Source organism: Cnephaeus nilssonii (assembly GCF_951640355.1).
Source record: "Cnephaeus nilssonii genome assembly, chromosome: 3".
NCBI classification, from domain to species: Eukaryota; Metazoa; Chordata; class Mammalia; order Chiroptera; family Vespertilionidae; genus Cnephaeus; species Cnephaeus nilssonii.
In genome coordinates, this window is record NC_137074.1 from 41,693,090 (window position 1) to 41,706,726 (window position 13,637).

Here is a 13,637-nt window from a genome sequence, read left to right on the forward strand (position 1 = left end):
AAGTAATTGGGACACTGAATTTTGCTCTTTTTCTGGGCCCTGAAAGAATGGTAGGCAGGCCCTTGGTCCACATCCTCGCACTCCTTTCAGAGGAAGCAAACATTTTATCCCATTGTGATCAAGTTGTAAGGGTGCCTGCGGACAGACGTAAAGAGGCCTGTCAGAGGACGAGGTCAGACTTCACAGGAAGGCGGCATCGGGCACAGAGGCGTTCTGGTGATCCGCTTCCTGTCCACTTGAAGTCCAGGAGCAGGCTGAGCGCCTGCTGGGCCCCTGCCCGCCCCCTGGCCTGATCGTGGAGATGAGGGGGACTGGTGCTTTTGATGAGAACATTTGACATCACACTTGGCCCGGCAGGACTCCATCTACCATCTTCCCAAGAGACAGGCACTGAGGCCCAGAGCTCTGTGGTACTTTGGCTCAGCTCTCAGTCTGCGAAGACTGAGCCACAAAATACCATTGTTCTGCGCTGCACTGACGTCCTTTTTCTCAGTCCTCAGCATCTTTTTCTTAATCATTCAACCAGCTTTTTGAAGTCCATCTCATACCTGTGGCTGGGAAGTCAGATGTGAGCCCTAAATAGGGCTGAGTAAAGTGGGTAGCCAAACCTTCACCAAAGTTTTAAAAAATTAATAGGAAAGGAGAGAGAATGCCCCTGGCCACTACCCAAGAGGCCCTAAGTCATGCCTTGTCACTCACCATTATCCCCCCACCAGGGCCTGTGCAGGAGATGGCCCTTTAGATAAATGAGTAGATACTTGAAAGAATTGCACCTAACAGCCTTTGTTTTTTGGACCAGGATTCCCAAAGAAATTACAGTGACTAATATTCACCAGGCCATTTGCAACATTCCTTTTCTGGACTTCCTCACAAACAAACACATGGGGATACTGAATGAAGATCAGTGAGTGGAATGAAGACACCCCTAGAAAAGCAGGATCTGTAGCTGGATCCGAAGCTTTGAACTATGAATACTCTTCTGTTCGGGGAAGGAGGTCGTCCGGGCCTCAGAATGTCATGGTTAACGCACCGTTCCCTCCACCGAATTCAGCGCAGCACCAGAGTGTTCAGTCCCAGGTCAGATCCCGTTAGGACACAGGCTTCCTGGTTCCGGGGTGAAGCTGTGGGTGCATGCTGTCAGCTTGCATCTGTCCACTCTCTGTAAAGCTCACTGGAGGGTCCAGAGCTGGGCCAGGCCTGTGTATCAGGTCCTTCTCCCCGTGGGGCGTCCTCAAGAGGGCACCTTGGGCCTGATTCTCCCTCCAGGAGGAGAACATGAGTCTGGCAGGCCAGAGATTTCACCCATTCTGTGAGCTGGGTTATAGGCAGCCCAGCGGTTACCCTGGCAACACCTGGAGGACTAGGCTCAGCACTCGGCGGGTGGCCACGGTGTGGAGAATTGGCACTCGGCCCACGTGCATCGGTCACAGGATGCGGTAATGCTGTGCGGGAAACAAAGGCCCGAAGGGTGCAGCCTGAGCAGAAGTGTTACTTGATGGAGCACGGGAGCATCACTACCTACCGCCAGTCTGAGAGAGGAGGGATGACAAGTCACAGGCAAGGAGCAGTACATTCCGGCATTGGTCTGGGAAGGTTCGACTATAACCAGGAGCTCTCAACGTGTTCAAAGAGACAGTGCCCGCAAAGGCCGGCTCCCGGCAGGCTCGCACGGCTTCGCCTGTGTGCCAGGCAGCGAGCTGGTGCCACCGTTCTCGGGTCACCCAGGCTGCACCAGGCTGACCGGCCAGCGGGAGCACTCCTGCGACAGCCCCGCCAGGACTTCTGTCCTCGGGTGGGTTCCATGTCCCCTTCTCAGTCAGGTTTTTGCAAGAAGGAAAGTGTTTCAAAGAAACGCTTGTGAGTGCCTTAAAGGTGGAGAAATGACTGCTGAAGCCGAAAGACAGGGCTACCTGCTCAGCAGTGAGAAAAGACGGTCAGTGAGGAGGAAGGTAGCTCTGTACCTGGAAGACGTCCAGTTCCATTCAAGGTCCCAGGCTTCCTCACAGTCTGTGGAAGTAATGAGTTTATTCCCAGTCAGGAAGCTGCCCGAAGACAGTGTGAAACCTGTGAGTCAGGGTCAACGGAACGTACCTAGGCAGCATAATTTGTGTTTTCTGAGTCCTGCAGATGTTTGTCAGGAAAAGAAGGTGGGGAGGTGACACCATGAGAAATCTACCCACTTTTATTCAGCATCTGAGGATTGCAAATGCAGGAGGACGTCTGTTCAGAAAGGCAAGGGTGCCCCCTGGCTTGGTGGTAAATAGGTAGTAAAGGCCCAGCTAGTCACACACGGATGGGGTGTGGGCAAGTGCGTGGGTTCGTTCAGCAGTGGACTGTGACAGCCACTAAATGATTTAACAGCCCCCACATGTCTGTATTTGTATCATAATGTGTAATATAATTGTGTAACAAATACCTACAATAAATCTTTTAGTATTTGTGATGGGTTTTCTGAATTTGAATCACTACACTGTGGTCGAGTTCTTCTTACATTACGTTAGGAAGAGCCAGGGTGGGGCAAACATATAGGTATTTGTGTTAAATTCTCCCTCTTCTTTCCAAAAAAAGAACATGAGGCTATCTGTGCAAGGTAAAGGATAACAGCTACGTGTCAGAAAATTTTGGAAGATCCATGTTGACACTGGACACACTGATTTCTTTTTTTTTTTTTTTTTTTTGGACACACTGATTTCTGACAGCTCAAGGCAAAGGAAAGCTGCTGCCAGAGCTCAGAGCCTCCTCACAGCCACATGGGGAGGGAGCTGGCAGGAGAGAATTGTCTGTACTGAGGTCTTGAGGAAGTTACTCCTGAGACCGTCCGGCATGACCATCTGCTATCATAATGGCTAAAAACTACAGAAATGCAGAACATTTCAGAATGACCACTCTGTCCACCCTTCCTGAAATAAGGCTTGGAGAGCCCTTCCTTCGCCGGGAGGAGGCTTTGTGACAGGCCAAGCACAGAGCTTTCTAGGGACCGGACCTCACTAGTGTCGACCTTCAGGGAGCTGAACGGCCGGAGGAAGGGGAGCAGGGGCGCTGCTGGGCTCCCTTCCTGGATGTTCCCTCAGCCACAGAGGCTTGACACAGGCGTCACCTCACTGAGCACTCCCTCCTGCTGGTGGAGGGACGTGGCCAGCTGCAGGGCCAAGGCTTCCTCAGAAGCTGCTTTTCGTCGTTTGGCCCACGACCCTGGCGTTACTGCCGGTACGGAAGTGTTAGTGTTTGAGTTTGAGGCGGGTTTCTGAGTTGGAAGCACACAGAGCGGTACTTGCTCTGAATGACCAGCTGAAAGGACCGCGGGGCTTCCCTCCGCGGGGCCCCTGGGTCACCTCCCAGCTGCTGAGGCGCCGGCGGCAGGGCTGACCTTGCTTGTGGAATCAGGAATACTGAACTCTTCCTTCTGGCTGACGTTAGCTCACAGATTGAACTGTTTTTTATTTTTAAAAACTTTTCTCTTTACAGAATTAATACAAAAGTGCTTATTATATAGAAACTTTAGTAAATATAATGAGTAAAAAATTTAAAATTACCCGTAAATCTGCATCTTAAGGATAACTACCATTAATATTCCAATGCATTTTTCTTTGTCAATGTATATTACATATGTGATTTGGGACCACATGGTTGAGACTGTTGTCTCAATTGCCTTTTTTTTTTTTTTACTTTTTTAAAAGTATATTTTTATTGATTTCTGAAAGGGAGGGGGGGAGAGAAACATCAACAATGAGAGAATCGTTGATCACCCGCCTCTTGCATGCCCCCTACTGGGGACTGAGCCTGCAACCTGGGCATGTGCCCTGACTGGGAGTTGAACCCTAACCTGGTTCATAGGTAGACACTCAACCACTGAGCCACACCAGCCGGGCTCAGTGGCTTCTTAAGTCCACTCCAGTAACAAGGTTAGGCCTAAGACCTAGAGCCAGTGGGAGGAAGTTCCTTCAGAACCCAGATGTCCTTCTAATTAATGAAGTCTGGTTAGGAAGGTTGTCAGGTTGGGGTGTTCGAAAAGCTCTGTTCTAGTGCAATCCAAAAAGGTCTCTGGGCGTGCACGCATGCCAGCTCGAGGCAGGCTCGGGAGGGAAGGGCACCGAGCTGTGCCGGGGGGAAGGGCAGGTCTCAGTGGGAGGGACTGTGTCGGCATGGGGGAGGTGGAGCAAAGCTGCACGAGAATCGAGCTGCTCCCTGAGAAACGGGGAGGGTGCTAGGGTAGGAAAGAATTGTTACAACGCTGCACTCCGCTTACTGTCCTAAGTCCCCTGCACATAAGCCCAGACTCTTAGCCAGGTCGGGGGGTTAGCCTCACTTTGCAGATGAGGAAACGGGAGCTTAGACTGCTCACAGCTAGTGAAGGGAGAAGTCAAGATCTGAGTCCAAGACTAGCTTCAAAGACAGTTGTTTACCTAGGCTCCCGGGAGTGGGGGCACGTGGGGGAGCTAAATGTGGCGGCAGGTTGGTGGGTTTTGTGAGAGGCTGCATGTATCACGGCGTGGACTGCAGGGTTCTCGGGCTCAGTGAGCCTCGGTGTGTCAGCTGCAGCCGGGAGACATTCAGGTCTTATTTTTTTAAATTTTTTGTTTAAAAATATATTTATTGATTTTTTACAGAGAGGAAGGGAGAGGGGATAGAGAGTTAGAAACATCGATGAGAGAGAAACATCCATCAGCTGCCTCCTGCACACCCCCTACTGGGGATGTGCCCGCAACCAAGATACATGCCCTTGACCGGAATCGAACCGGGGACCTTTCAGTCCACAGGCCGACGCTCTATCCACTGAGCCAAACCAGTTTCAGCCATTCAGGTCTTATCAAGAGGAGGATGAAGGAAACTAGGAGAAGGTGCTCATTTATAATTAAAGAAATAAACAAAAAATTGAAATACCTTATTTTTGCGTTTTAGTAAAATCTGAAACTGTTCCATTAATCTGTTAATTTCCCACCGAATGCCCAGCAGGCAGTCTCTTCTTTTAGAAACATCTAATGTGCAAACCAGTGAAGTCTGAAATAATAGAACCCTTTGTGTCCGCATATGGCTTGGTTTTCCCTTTAGAATGGTTCTCGGAGCATTTCCGTTGCTGGAATGAGGGGAAGGGCTATCCTACCAGAGCTGCACCTCTGAGGGGTCACTCCCTTTGCAGCCTGAGCTAAAACAGCCCACCTCCACCCTGAGGGGCTTCTAAGACCCTAACGTCGCCTCTTGTGGCTTAAATAGGTGCTCCAGCCTGGAGTCCCCCTCGGGCCGGAGAGAGAAATCCAAAGGGAATCCTTGTGCCTTCTTACCAAGCTGACCTGGGCTGTGCCTCCAACCAAAGATGGGACATGAGCTCCTTCAAGGGCTTGAAAGGGCTGCTGTGCAAAGGGGACCAGGCTTGTTCTCCACAGCCGCACGGGCTGGGATTTTAAAGGGAAGGGAGTTCCAAGACAAAATGAGCTGCCACCTCAACAGGCAGGGAGCTCCCTGTCCCTGTAGCAGGGCAGGCTTGAGAATAAAGGCGGGTGTAGATGACACTTGAAGGACTTTCAGGGAATGAAGCTAATACTGCAGTCTTTAAAAAAAAAAAAAAAAAAAAAGGCTAAAGGCTCCCAGCCGGTGTGGTTCAGTGATTGAGCATCTACCTAGGAACCAGGAGGTCACATTTCAATTCCCAGTCAGGGCACATGTCCGGGTTGTGAGCTTGATCCCTAGTAGGGGGCGTGCAGGAGGCAGCCGATCAATGATGTTCATCATTAATGTTACTTTCTCCCTCTCTCTGAAATCAATACAAATATATATCTTAAAAATAATAACATTAAATTTAAAAAAATTTTTAAAAAGTTCCCAACCATGGCTGGGTAGCTCACTTGGTTAGAGCATCATCCCAATACGCCAAAGTTGTAGGTTCGATCCTTTGTCAGGGCACATACAAGAAACAGCCAGTGAGTGCATGAATGGGTTAGAACAGCAAGTTGATGTTTCTCCCTTCCTCTCTCTAAAATCAATAAATTTAAAAATTAAAAAAGAAAGCTCTTAATTCTTAGCCAGTGTGGAGGGTAGTTCCCTTCTGGTTATCAATATGTTAAGGGGTAAACTGGAAGTAGTAGTAAAATGTGGGGCTCAGCAACCTTCCACAAGGTAAATGGCATTTGTTCATTCAATACTTCAAGCACTCATCCCAAGAAATTCTTTGTTAAAAACGAAAGGGTCGCCCTAGCCGGTTTGGCTCAATGGATAGAGCGTTGGCCTGCGGACTAAAGGGTCCCAGGTTCAATTCTGTCAAGGGCACATGCCTGGGTTTCGGGCTCAATCCTCAGTAGGAGGCGTGCAGGAGGAAGCCAATCAATGTTCTCTCATCTTTGGTGTTTCTATCTCTCCCTCTCCCTTCCTCTCTGAAATAAAAAAACAAAACAAAAAACACGTAAGGGTAATCTTGGCCATAAAGAAACTATGTCTTTAAAATTGAAACCCTGTGATTGATACTGTTTCTTTTGGCAACTTCTTCCTGGTAATTCTGAATCACATGCAGGTGATAACCTAAGGTTTCTTGTACAGCTTGATCATGTGGGACCATTTGTAGGAACATCCAAGAACGCTACCTTGGGTTACCGCAGGTTGTAAGTTACCATGCAGCCGGAAAACAGCGGGCATGACTGGCTCTTTCAGGGACCTGCTGTCCATATGCCTCAGCGCCCCGGGCCAGTTCAGTTCACAACAGAATTGATCCTCGAGTTCTTCCGGTTTAAAAATAAGGGTGGCAATTAAAAGATCGGAAGCCGTCCGCACCCTTCCCGAGGACGGCCGCGGTCCAGAGCTGGGCTGAGTGGTGCCATGTCCTTCAGCGCCAGGCCCGCAGCCCGGTGGCAGCTGGGGGAGTGCGCCCCAGGGTGAGAAGGCGGGAGCCGTCCCAGACTCACCCCGTTTCCAGCCGCTGGCACTCTGCTCGGTGGGAGTCACACGTTGAGGATCCGGGGAGCCGGAGCCTGGAAGATGGCTGAGGGGTTAGGAGAGAACGTCTTCCTCACCTCAGGGACCTGAAACACGAGAGGTGGCACAGATCAGTGGGCCTCTCCCTCCACCTCCCCTCCCGTAGCTCCGGAAAAGTTCCCTCCTCTCGGCCCCCCTTTGTCCTCTGCGAGTTAAAGCTACCAACCTGAAGGGTCCGCGGGGAACCTCCACAGTGGGTGGGGTCCCTGCTAGGTCAGATGTGGCATACGACCTTCCCTTCTGCTCCCTGAAGCCCCTGGGCGGAATCGTCCCCACCTCCCTCCCATTTCCACAGGAATGCCTGTCACTACTGCCGAGCGGTCAAAGGTAAGACTGGGACTCAGGCGGCAGAGACACCTGCTCACCAGAGAAGCCAGCACTGGGGGACACCACCTGGCCAGTGCAAAGGACCTTGGGTTTCTGTTGATTGAGAGACCACTAGGCGCTCAGGCACTGCTGCCCCAGCCGTAATGCCATTTACACCCTGCAACCTAACCCCTAGTCCCTAACCTGGGGTTGAGGGGGTGGGTGGGGAGAAAGGCCTGTTCCCACAGGCCCTGCAGCGCTGGCTCAGGCTGACCTGGAAGGCGGCCCCGGGGCGGCCGTCCCATCCCGAGCTGTGGGTTGTGATCACCGTGGTCGGTTTCGCCTTTGTGGATCGTGACGGCTTGACTCCCGTCCAGGGCTGGAATTCCTGTCTGGAACAGAGACCAGGGTCACAACCTCACAGGGTCAGCCGCCGCCTCCCCCGCTCCTGCAGGGGCGCTGCCCTGGCCCGCGCTCGGTGGAGAATCCCGGCCATGCCCCCTGCTGAAATGCTGCTTCGGCTCCGGGGCTCCTCCCTCACAAAAGCTAGTTGCAGAGGAAATGCGCTGCCCAGGCACCGCCACTTCCTGGAGGAAGCGCGTCTGGCTGACCCGCCCTTCAGTTCTGAGTGCTCCACCTCCACCGCGGAAGTGGCTCACCTGACCCCCAAAGGAAGTAGCAGCAGAAACTTAACTCTCAGGTTGCAGGTGAGCAACTGGCTGCGGCTGCGCGGAGTTAGGAAAGAACTTGGCGCTTGCATCTTATTCGTCCCGGACCGCCCACAGCTGGTGTGCTGGGCCCAGGAGACAAACCAGCCCCAGCCCTCCCCGCCGGTGCTCCTGGTGTTGTCTCCGGGACGCCTCCGAGGGCCCCAGAGGCCCAGCGCCAGGGAAGGATGCTCCCTCCCCGCCCAGCACTGAGGCCCTGGGTCAGGAGGTGCCGGCCTGGAGAGCCCAGCACAGCGAGTCCTCCGCACCTGGTGGCCAGTGAGAAGGAAAATAAGGCTCAATGTCACTTTTAGTTAACAGTTTGTCTTAACTCCTGCAAAAGACAATAATCATAGTGACCATCGCAAAACCTACAAGATGGTCTGGCTCTTTTGCAAGGCTCTGCACGCAAGCGTGGGTGTGGGGGGGCGGGGGGCGGGCAAGCAACAGGGAAAGCCAGCTCCCTGGAGGGAGGTGAGGAGTGACGGGCTGCCACCACCCCTCCATGTCCTTGGAGTAGCATTTTCTAGATGAAGACTATTCCTCTGAACAGAAAAAGCCTCTGAATTACATCAGCACTACCAGGCGGTGCGCTCCGGAAGCGGAGACCTGCCGTGTCCACAGGAGCACCTGGCCTGGCGGAGGCCGTGTTCGGTGGAAAGTGTCCAGCTGGCTGGGCAGCACGTGTGGGCTGGACCCACTCCTGTCTCATCCCACCCACAGCCCTGGCCCGGTTTCAGGCCCTGCAGTCAACAAAGCTGCCTTTTCTTGGCAGCGGCACAGCTGGGCCGCGGGTGCAGGGAGCAGCCTTGTCTGTCCGGGGTCAGCATCGGATGCCAGGAGGCGAGCGGGACCGGGGCCCTATCAGATCCGTTTTGCCTCTGGAGCTGCAGGGTTCCCGAGGCCGGCTGCCTGAGCCATCTGCTGCTCCGTTTCTCCTGGGGAAGCAGGTCCTCTCCTGGGCAAGCCCTTCTGTTCCCAAACTGAGCTGGGCCCTGGGCTTGGTTCCCAAGCTGCTGCCCAAGGTGGCTGCAGGGGTCCCAGAGCAGGAAGCAGCCAGCGGCAGGGGCTAGAGCAGTGCCTGGGGCTGCTCCTCAGGCGGGGCGGGTGCTGGAGCCCAGGTTGGGGCGGGGGAGTGGGGAGGGAATCAGGGAATAGAAGGGACCAAAGATGGGATCCCCAGGACTTGGTGACTGCTCAGGAGAGGAAGGCAGACTACGGGATCTGACCAAGAAGATAATAAAAACGTAGGACTACCAAGGCCACCGTGCTTCTAACCCAGCAGGCTCTACTGCCACCTCACGCTGGACCCTGGGGGCTGCTCACCCTCCCACTGAGGGGCAGGGGTCTGCCCAGGGCCACTCGGAGAGCCCAGGACCGAGGGTCCGGAGGCCTGGTTCTCAGCCCAGTGCGGCTTCAAACAAATCCCTTCACTGCTCAGAGCCTTCATTTCCTCTGTGAAAACTGCAGCTACTGCTCCATGTGCACAGTTATGAGCCTTCATGTCCAGCAGCTGGAAAAGTGGGAGTCGAGTCTCGCACTTTAACTGCTGGCCCTTCAGCTGACCGGCCCAGGAAGGAAAGAGGGAGGAGCCAGGAAGGGGTCCTTCTGGAAGTGGGTGGAGCTAGAACCTATGCCACCGGTGCTGACCCGCAGGCACAGAATTCTGGAGGGGAGGCTCTGGGAGGAGCTGCTCAGGAGGAGGGAGCCTGGCGGCAATGAGGCCGGTCAGTTCACACGTGGAGACCAGGGCCAGGCCGGGCAGGACCTGCTGGGTGAAGCGGTCCATCTGAGGAGGAAGCTGGTCTTGCAAGGCGTGTCAGGCCATAAAACTGTGAACAATGCACTGCCTTGGGGGTTGGGGGGGTCAACGCTGGCCCCAGGACAGGTCATCGGATATGGCCTGGGGACCCCCAACACCTGGGGGCCTTCCTGTAAGCCCAGGAAAGGGGGCAGAACAATATCTGCAAGACAAAGACCCCAGAGGGTTATAAAAAGTGAAGCCCTCCGAGTGTTTCTTCACTCTGATTTGGAAATGATTCCTGGAGTCCACTGGTGTCAATAAACGGGGTCCCTCCCTTTCTCTAGGAAGCGTGCTTGGTATTTCCTTGGTCTTCTGTAACACATCTTTGGGGAACAATTCACTTAGGTGCATCTTTCAAGAAGGCAGGCAGGAAGGACTGTTCATGCCCGGCTCTAGAGCTGGGCGGGAGGGTCCCGGGGCCTGCTGGCCAGGTTCCGGGGTTTGCAGTGGTCCTGTCTCCGGGGTTTGGGGACCAGGCAGCCACACTCCCGCTCTTTCTGTTCCAGATGAGCAAGGGGCAGAGAAGCCAAGTGACCCACAGGCTGCACACCAGGAAGTGGGCCACCACTCCAGGACTCAGGAGGCGGCGCCCTAGGGAACAGCCTGTGAGGACACATTTGGTCTCTGAGGAGAGACACACGGGGTCCCACTGCCTGCGCCCTGGGCCTGGTGCCAGCCGCTCAGGCCCCTCGTCTGTAGAATGGGGACGACAAGACCAGAACTGATTCCAGAGGGTTCCTGTGAGGTCTTGGGGAGATAACCCGAGGAAGTCCTGAGCCTGGTGCCCAGTGCGTGCTACGCGGAGTGAGAGCTAGTGCCTCACGTGTCACCGGAGCGGGGAGGACCCAGCAGGACGTTCGGACCCGCCATCTGCTCACCATGGAGGAGGGACCGCTTCTAAAAGCCCAGGCTCCCAACACCCAGCGAGGAGGAGCCAGCACCGCACGAGGCAGCTGCTCCCTGCCAGTCAGTTCTGACTCAGAAAGTGCGCCTCGCCCCAGCCGAAGCTGCTCCCGCCAGCACCCCCCTGTCCTGCTCCTGGCCCCCCGAACATCATCAGCCCCGCGAAGGCGCGGCACACGCAGGACCGCTGTCCTTCCAGACCTCCACCAGGCTCCGGGCCGAGCGCAGCAGTCAGAACCGACCACCTCCTTCCCTGCCCAACGTTCCCACACGCGAGAACCCTGTCCGTGAACACAGGCCACCCTCTAACAATCATCCCCATCAAGTTGTTAAAAACTACAGGCCGTGGAGGAGGGGGAGGTTCTACCTGTCTCGATACGGTGGTGCCCAGGCTTCTACCAGTCATCCACTTACCGTGGCTGTGTTTTACTCTATGGAAATTGTACCTCAGTGGATTCGAGCCCTAGCCAGTTTGGCTCAGTAGACAGAGCATCAGCGTGCGGACCGAAAGGTCCCAGGTTTGAATCCAGTCAAGGGCACGTACCTCGGTTGCAGGCTCCTCCCCGGCCTGGGCCCTGGTCATTGCTCCTGCAGGAGGCAACCCATCAGTAGGTTTCTCTCACATCGATATTTCTGTCTTTCCCTCTCTCTTCCACTCTCTCTCTCTAAAAATAATCAATGAAAAGATATCCTCGGGTGAGGATTATAAAAAAAAAATACAGTTGATTTGCAAATAAAACTGATGTGGAAAGTTTATACCTCTTTGCTCCTTTAATTCCACAAGTTGGAATTTATACTAAAGAAATTATCAAAGGAGCAAAGATTCAGCTATAAGGATGCTTAGAAGTGTTTTTTTCCCTCTAAAATTTTATTTACTTATTTACTTACTTAGTTAGTTAGTTAGTTAGTTAGTTATGGTTACTCCTCACCAGAGGATATTTTTTCCATTGGGTTTTTTTTTTTTTTTTTTTTTTTTTTTTTTTTAGAGAGAGTGGGAAGGAGAGGGGTAGGTGGGGAGCGTCTGAAAACATCCATGTGAGAGAGACAGATGGATTGGTTGCATCCCCCACCGCCCCGACTGAGGTCAAGGATCGAATCTGCACCGGGGGTATGTGCCCTAGACCTGGAATCAAACCCTCGGTCTTTCGGCGCGCGGCCGGCGGACCGGCCACGGCAAAATATTGTTCACTTTTAAAAGGTCACAGCTGGGCGTTTTTTCTTTTTAAAGCAACAGTGTGAGACAGAGTATAGTGAAAAGCCGGTCTCCTTCCTCCCCAGCAGCATCCTCCCTCCTCCCCCCACAGGTTACCACCCATCAGAGACACCCCATGCTTGTCTGGGTACGCCCACACCCCTTCTGAAGACAGAGTAGCAGGCGCGCTGTTCTGCATCTTGCTGGTGTGACGTGGGCCTATTGAGGAGCTTCTGTCACCAGGACCTTCTGGGCTTCCCGGTGGCCCCGCCCTTGGCGGAGTGAGAGCTAGTACCTCCCGTGTCCCTGGAGCGGGGAGGACCCAGCAGGACGTCCAGCCGCTCGGCGGGACCGCGGGTGGCTTCCACCTTCGGCCTACAACGGTGCCACGGGCCTTACGTTCCTTCCCTCCGCCCCGCACGGGGCAGTCCCGGGGAGCGAAGTAACTGGATCGCGGGGCTGTTCTAACAGCCCAGCTGCGGAGGCCTCACCACCAGCCCCCGGGGCGGGGCCAGCGGCAGCCCAGGCCGTCCGCCCGCGCGCACGCCTCCCAGGGCTGGGCCCACCTGGTGCAAGTTCCAGGGAAGCAGGTGGAACTCCAAGGCGGGCGTTCTGACGGCGCCGCCGGGGTGGGTGCGGGGCTGGGAGTGAGCGGGAGCTCTCCGTCAGCGGAGGTATTCGCCCATTCACTCTGCGGCCGGTCCGGGAGCAGCTAGGGGGACCGCCGCCGCGCCCGGGGGCCTTCCAAAGGGAATGATCTCCGAGGCCGCCCGCCGCTCTCGAAGCCCTGTGGGATGGGTGTTCCAGGCGCCCCCTCTCCCCCACCCACCGTGTCCTCCTGGCTCCCGGCCTCGGTTTCCTCCGCCCCCCGGGTCTGGACACGATGCACTCCCTCCCCCCAGCCCCTACCTGTACGACGAGGTCGCTGATGCAGCAGCGTCCGCCTCCCCGATGGGGAGCACGTAGACCCCCTGGCCAGCGGGTGCGGGAGAGGCGCCCCTCCGGCCGCCCGCCCCCGGCCTGCGCCCCTGCGCCGCATCTCTGGGCCCCGCGGGCGCGGGCCACGCGCAGAAGTCCCGCTGGTACTGAGTGAGGGGCACGTCCCGGCCGGGGTCCCGGGCGCCTGCGGGGGACGCGCCCGTGCGCGAGGCGGCGCCGCCGGGGCCCGGCTCCTCGCTCTCCAGGTCCGAGTAGTGGTGCAGGGTCAGCGGCACCGCCACGTCCGAGCGGTCCAGCTGGTTCCAGCGCCGCGCCAGGCAGCAGAGGCGGCTGATGCAGGGCCACGCCATGCCGCCCCGCGCCCGCCCGGCCCCCGGCTCCCCGCGCTCCGGCAGGCCGCCCCCGCCCGGCGTCCCCGCCCCCGCGGCCCGCCCCACGCCGCCGCAGCGCCGCCGCTCGGCCGGGGGTGGCCGTGTGCGAGGGGGGAGGGCTGGGTGCGAGCCCGGGGAGGGGGGGGCTGGGACCCGGTGTGCGCCGCCGGAGCGGGGTGCGAGCCGGGGAAGACCGCGCGACCGGAAGGACGCCGCCGCGGGGATCAGAGGGTGAGGTACGAAACTGCCTCGCGGCATCGACAAAGGTCCAGCTTTTAGAATGTTTCCTAATTTATGTGCTCGCTTCGGCAGCACATAGACTAAAACTAGGATGTTTCATAATTTAATCCGAAGTTCCCTAAACGTCATCTTATAAACCAGGCCTGGCTTTGTGGGTCGCCCTCAGCCAGCCCTCGGGCAGCCCTCCTCAGCGCGGGTGTTTGTCGTGGGGACCG

The 13,637-nt window shown here is 55.8% G+C and overlaps 2 protein-coding genes across 6 annotated transcripts in view; one reads left to right on the forward strand and one right to left on the reverse strand.

Annotated features, from left to right (window-relative positions):
* The window catches only part of YEATS2 (YEATS domain containing 2), an 89,958-nt gene extending 87,515 nt beyond the window's left edge, over nucleotides 1-2,443 (forward strand). For all 4 annotated transcript variants that reach the window (XM_079766715.1, XM_079766718.1, XM_079766716.1 and 1 more), the window contains one exon: nucleotides 800-2,443. In XM_079766715.1, the coding sequence (XP_079622841.1) occupies nucleotides 800-908 (109 nt within the window). In that variant the 3' untranslated portion in view covers nucleotides 909-2,443. The remainder of the gene's footprint in view (nucleotides 1-799) is intronic.
* A 128-nt stretch (nucleotides 2,444-2,571) lies between these two features.
* On the reverse strand, nucleotides 2,572-13,171 carry MAP6D1 (MAP6 domain containing 1). Of its 2 annotated transcripts, XM_079766723.1 has the most exons (4): nucleotides 12,782-13,171; nucleotides 7,541-7,658; nucleotides 6,891-7,007; nucleotides 2,572-6,365 (listed from the first exon to the last, which is right to left on the reverse strand). In XM_079766723.1, the coding sequence occupies exons 1-3, from the start codon at nucleotides 13,159-13,161 to the stop codon at nucleotides 6,927-6,929; spliced, it is 579 nt and encodes a 192-aa protein (XP_079622849.1). In that variant the 5' UTR covers nucleotides 13,162-13,171; the 3' UTR covers nucleotides 2,572-6,365; nucleotides 6,891-6,926. The 2 variants fall into 2 exon arrangements, with proteins under 2 accessions (XP_079622849.1, XP_079622848.1); XM_079766722.1 differs by having other exon boundaries at nucleotides 2,572-7,007.
* Nucleotides 13,172-13,637: the final 466 nt, after the last annotated feature.

Excerpts from the sequence above, each read along its gene's own strand:
- MAP6D1 (XM_079766723.1), bottom strand. The coding sequence starts at position 13,161 with ATGGCGTGGCCCTGCATCAGCCGCCTCTGCTGCCTGGCGCGGCGCTGG. Across the intron at positions 7,659-12,781 it reads TCAGCGACCTCGTCGTACAG|ACAGGAATTCCAGCCCTGGA; the intron begins GTAGGGGCTGGG and ends TCTCTGTTCCAG. Across the intron at positions 7,008-7,540 it reads GCCCCGGGGCCGCCTTCCAG|GTCCCTGAGGTGAGGAAGAC; the intron begins GTCAGCCTGAGC and ends CTCGTGTTTCAG.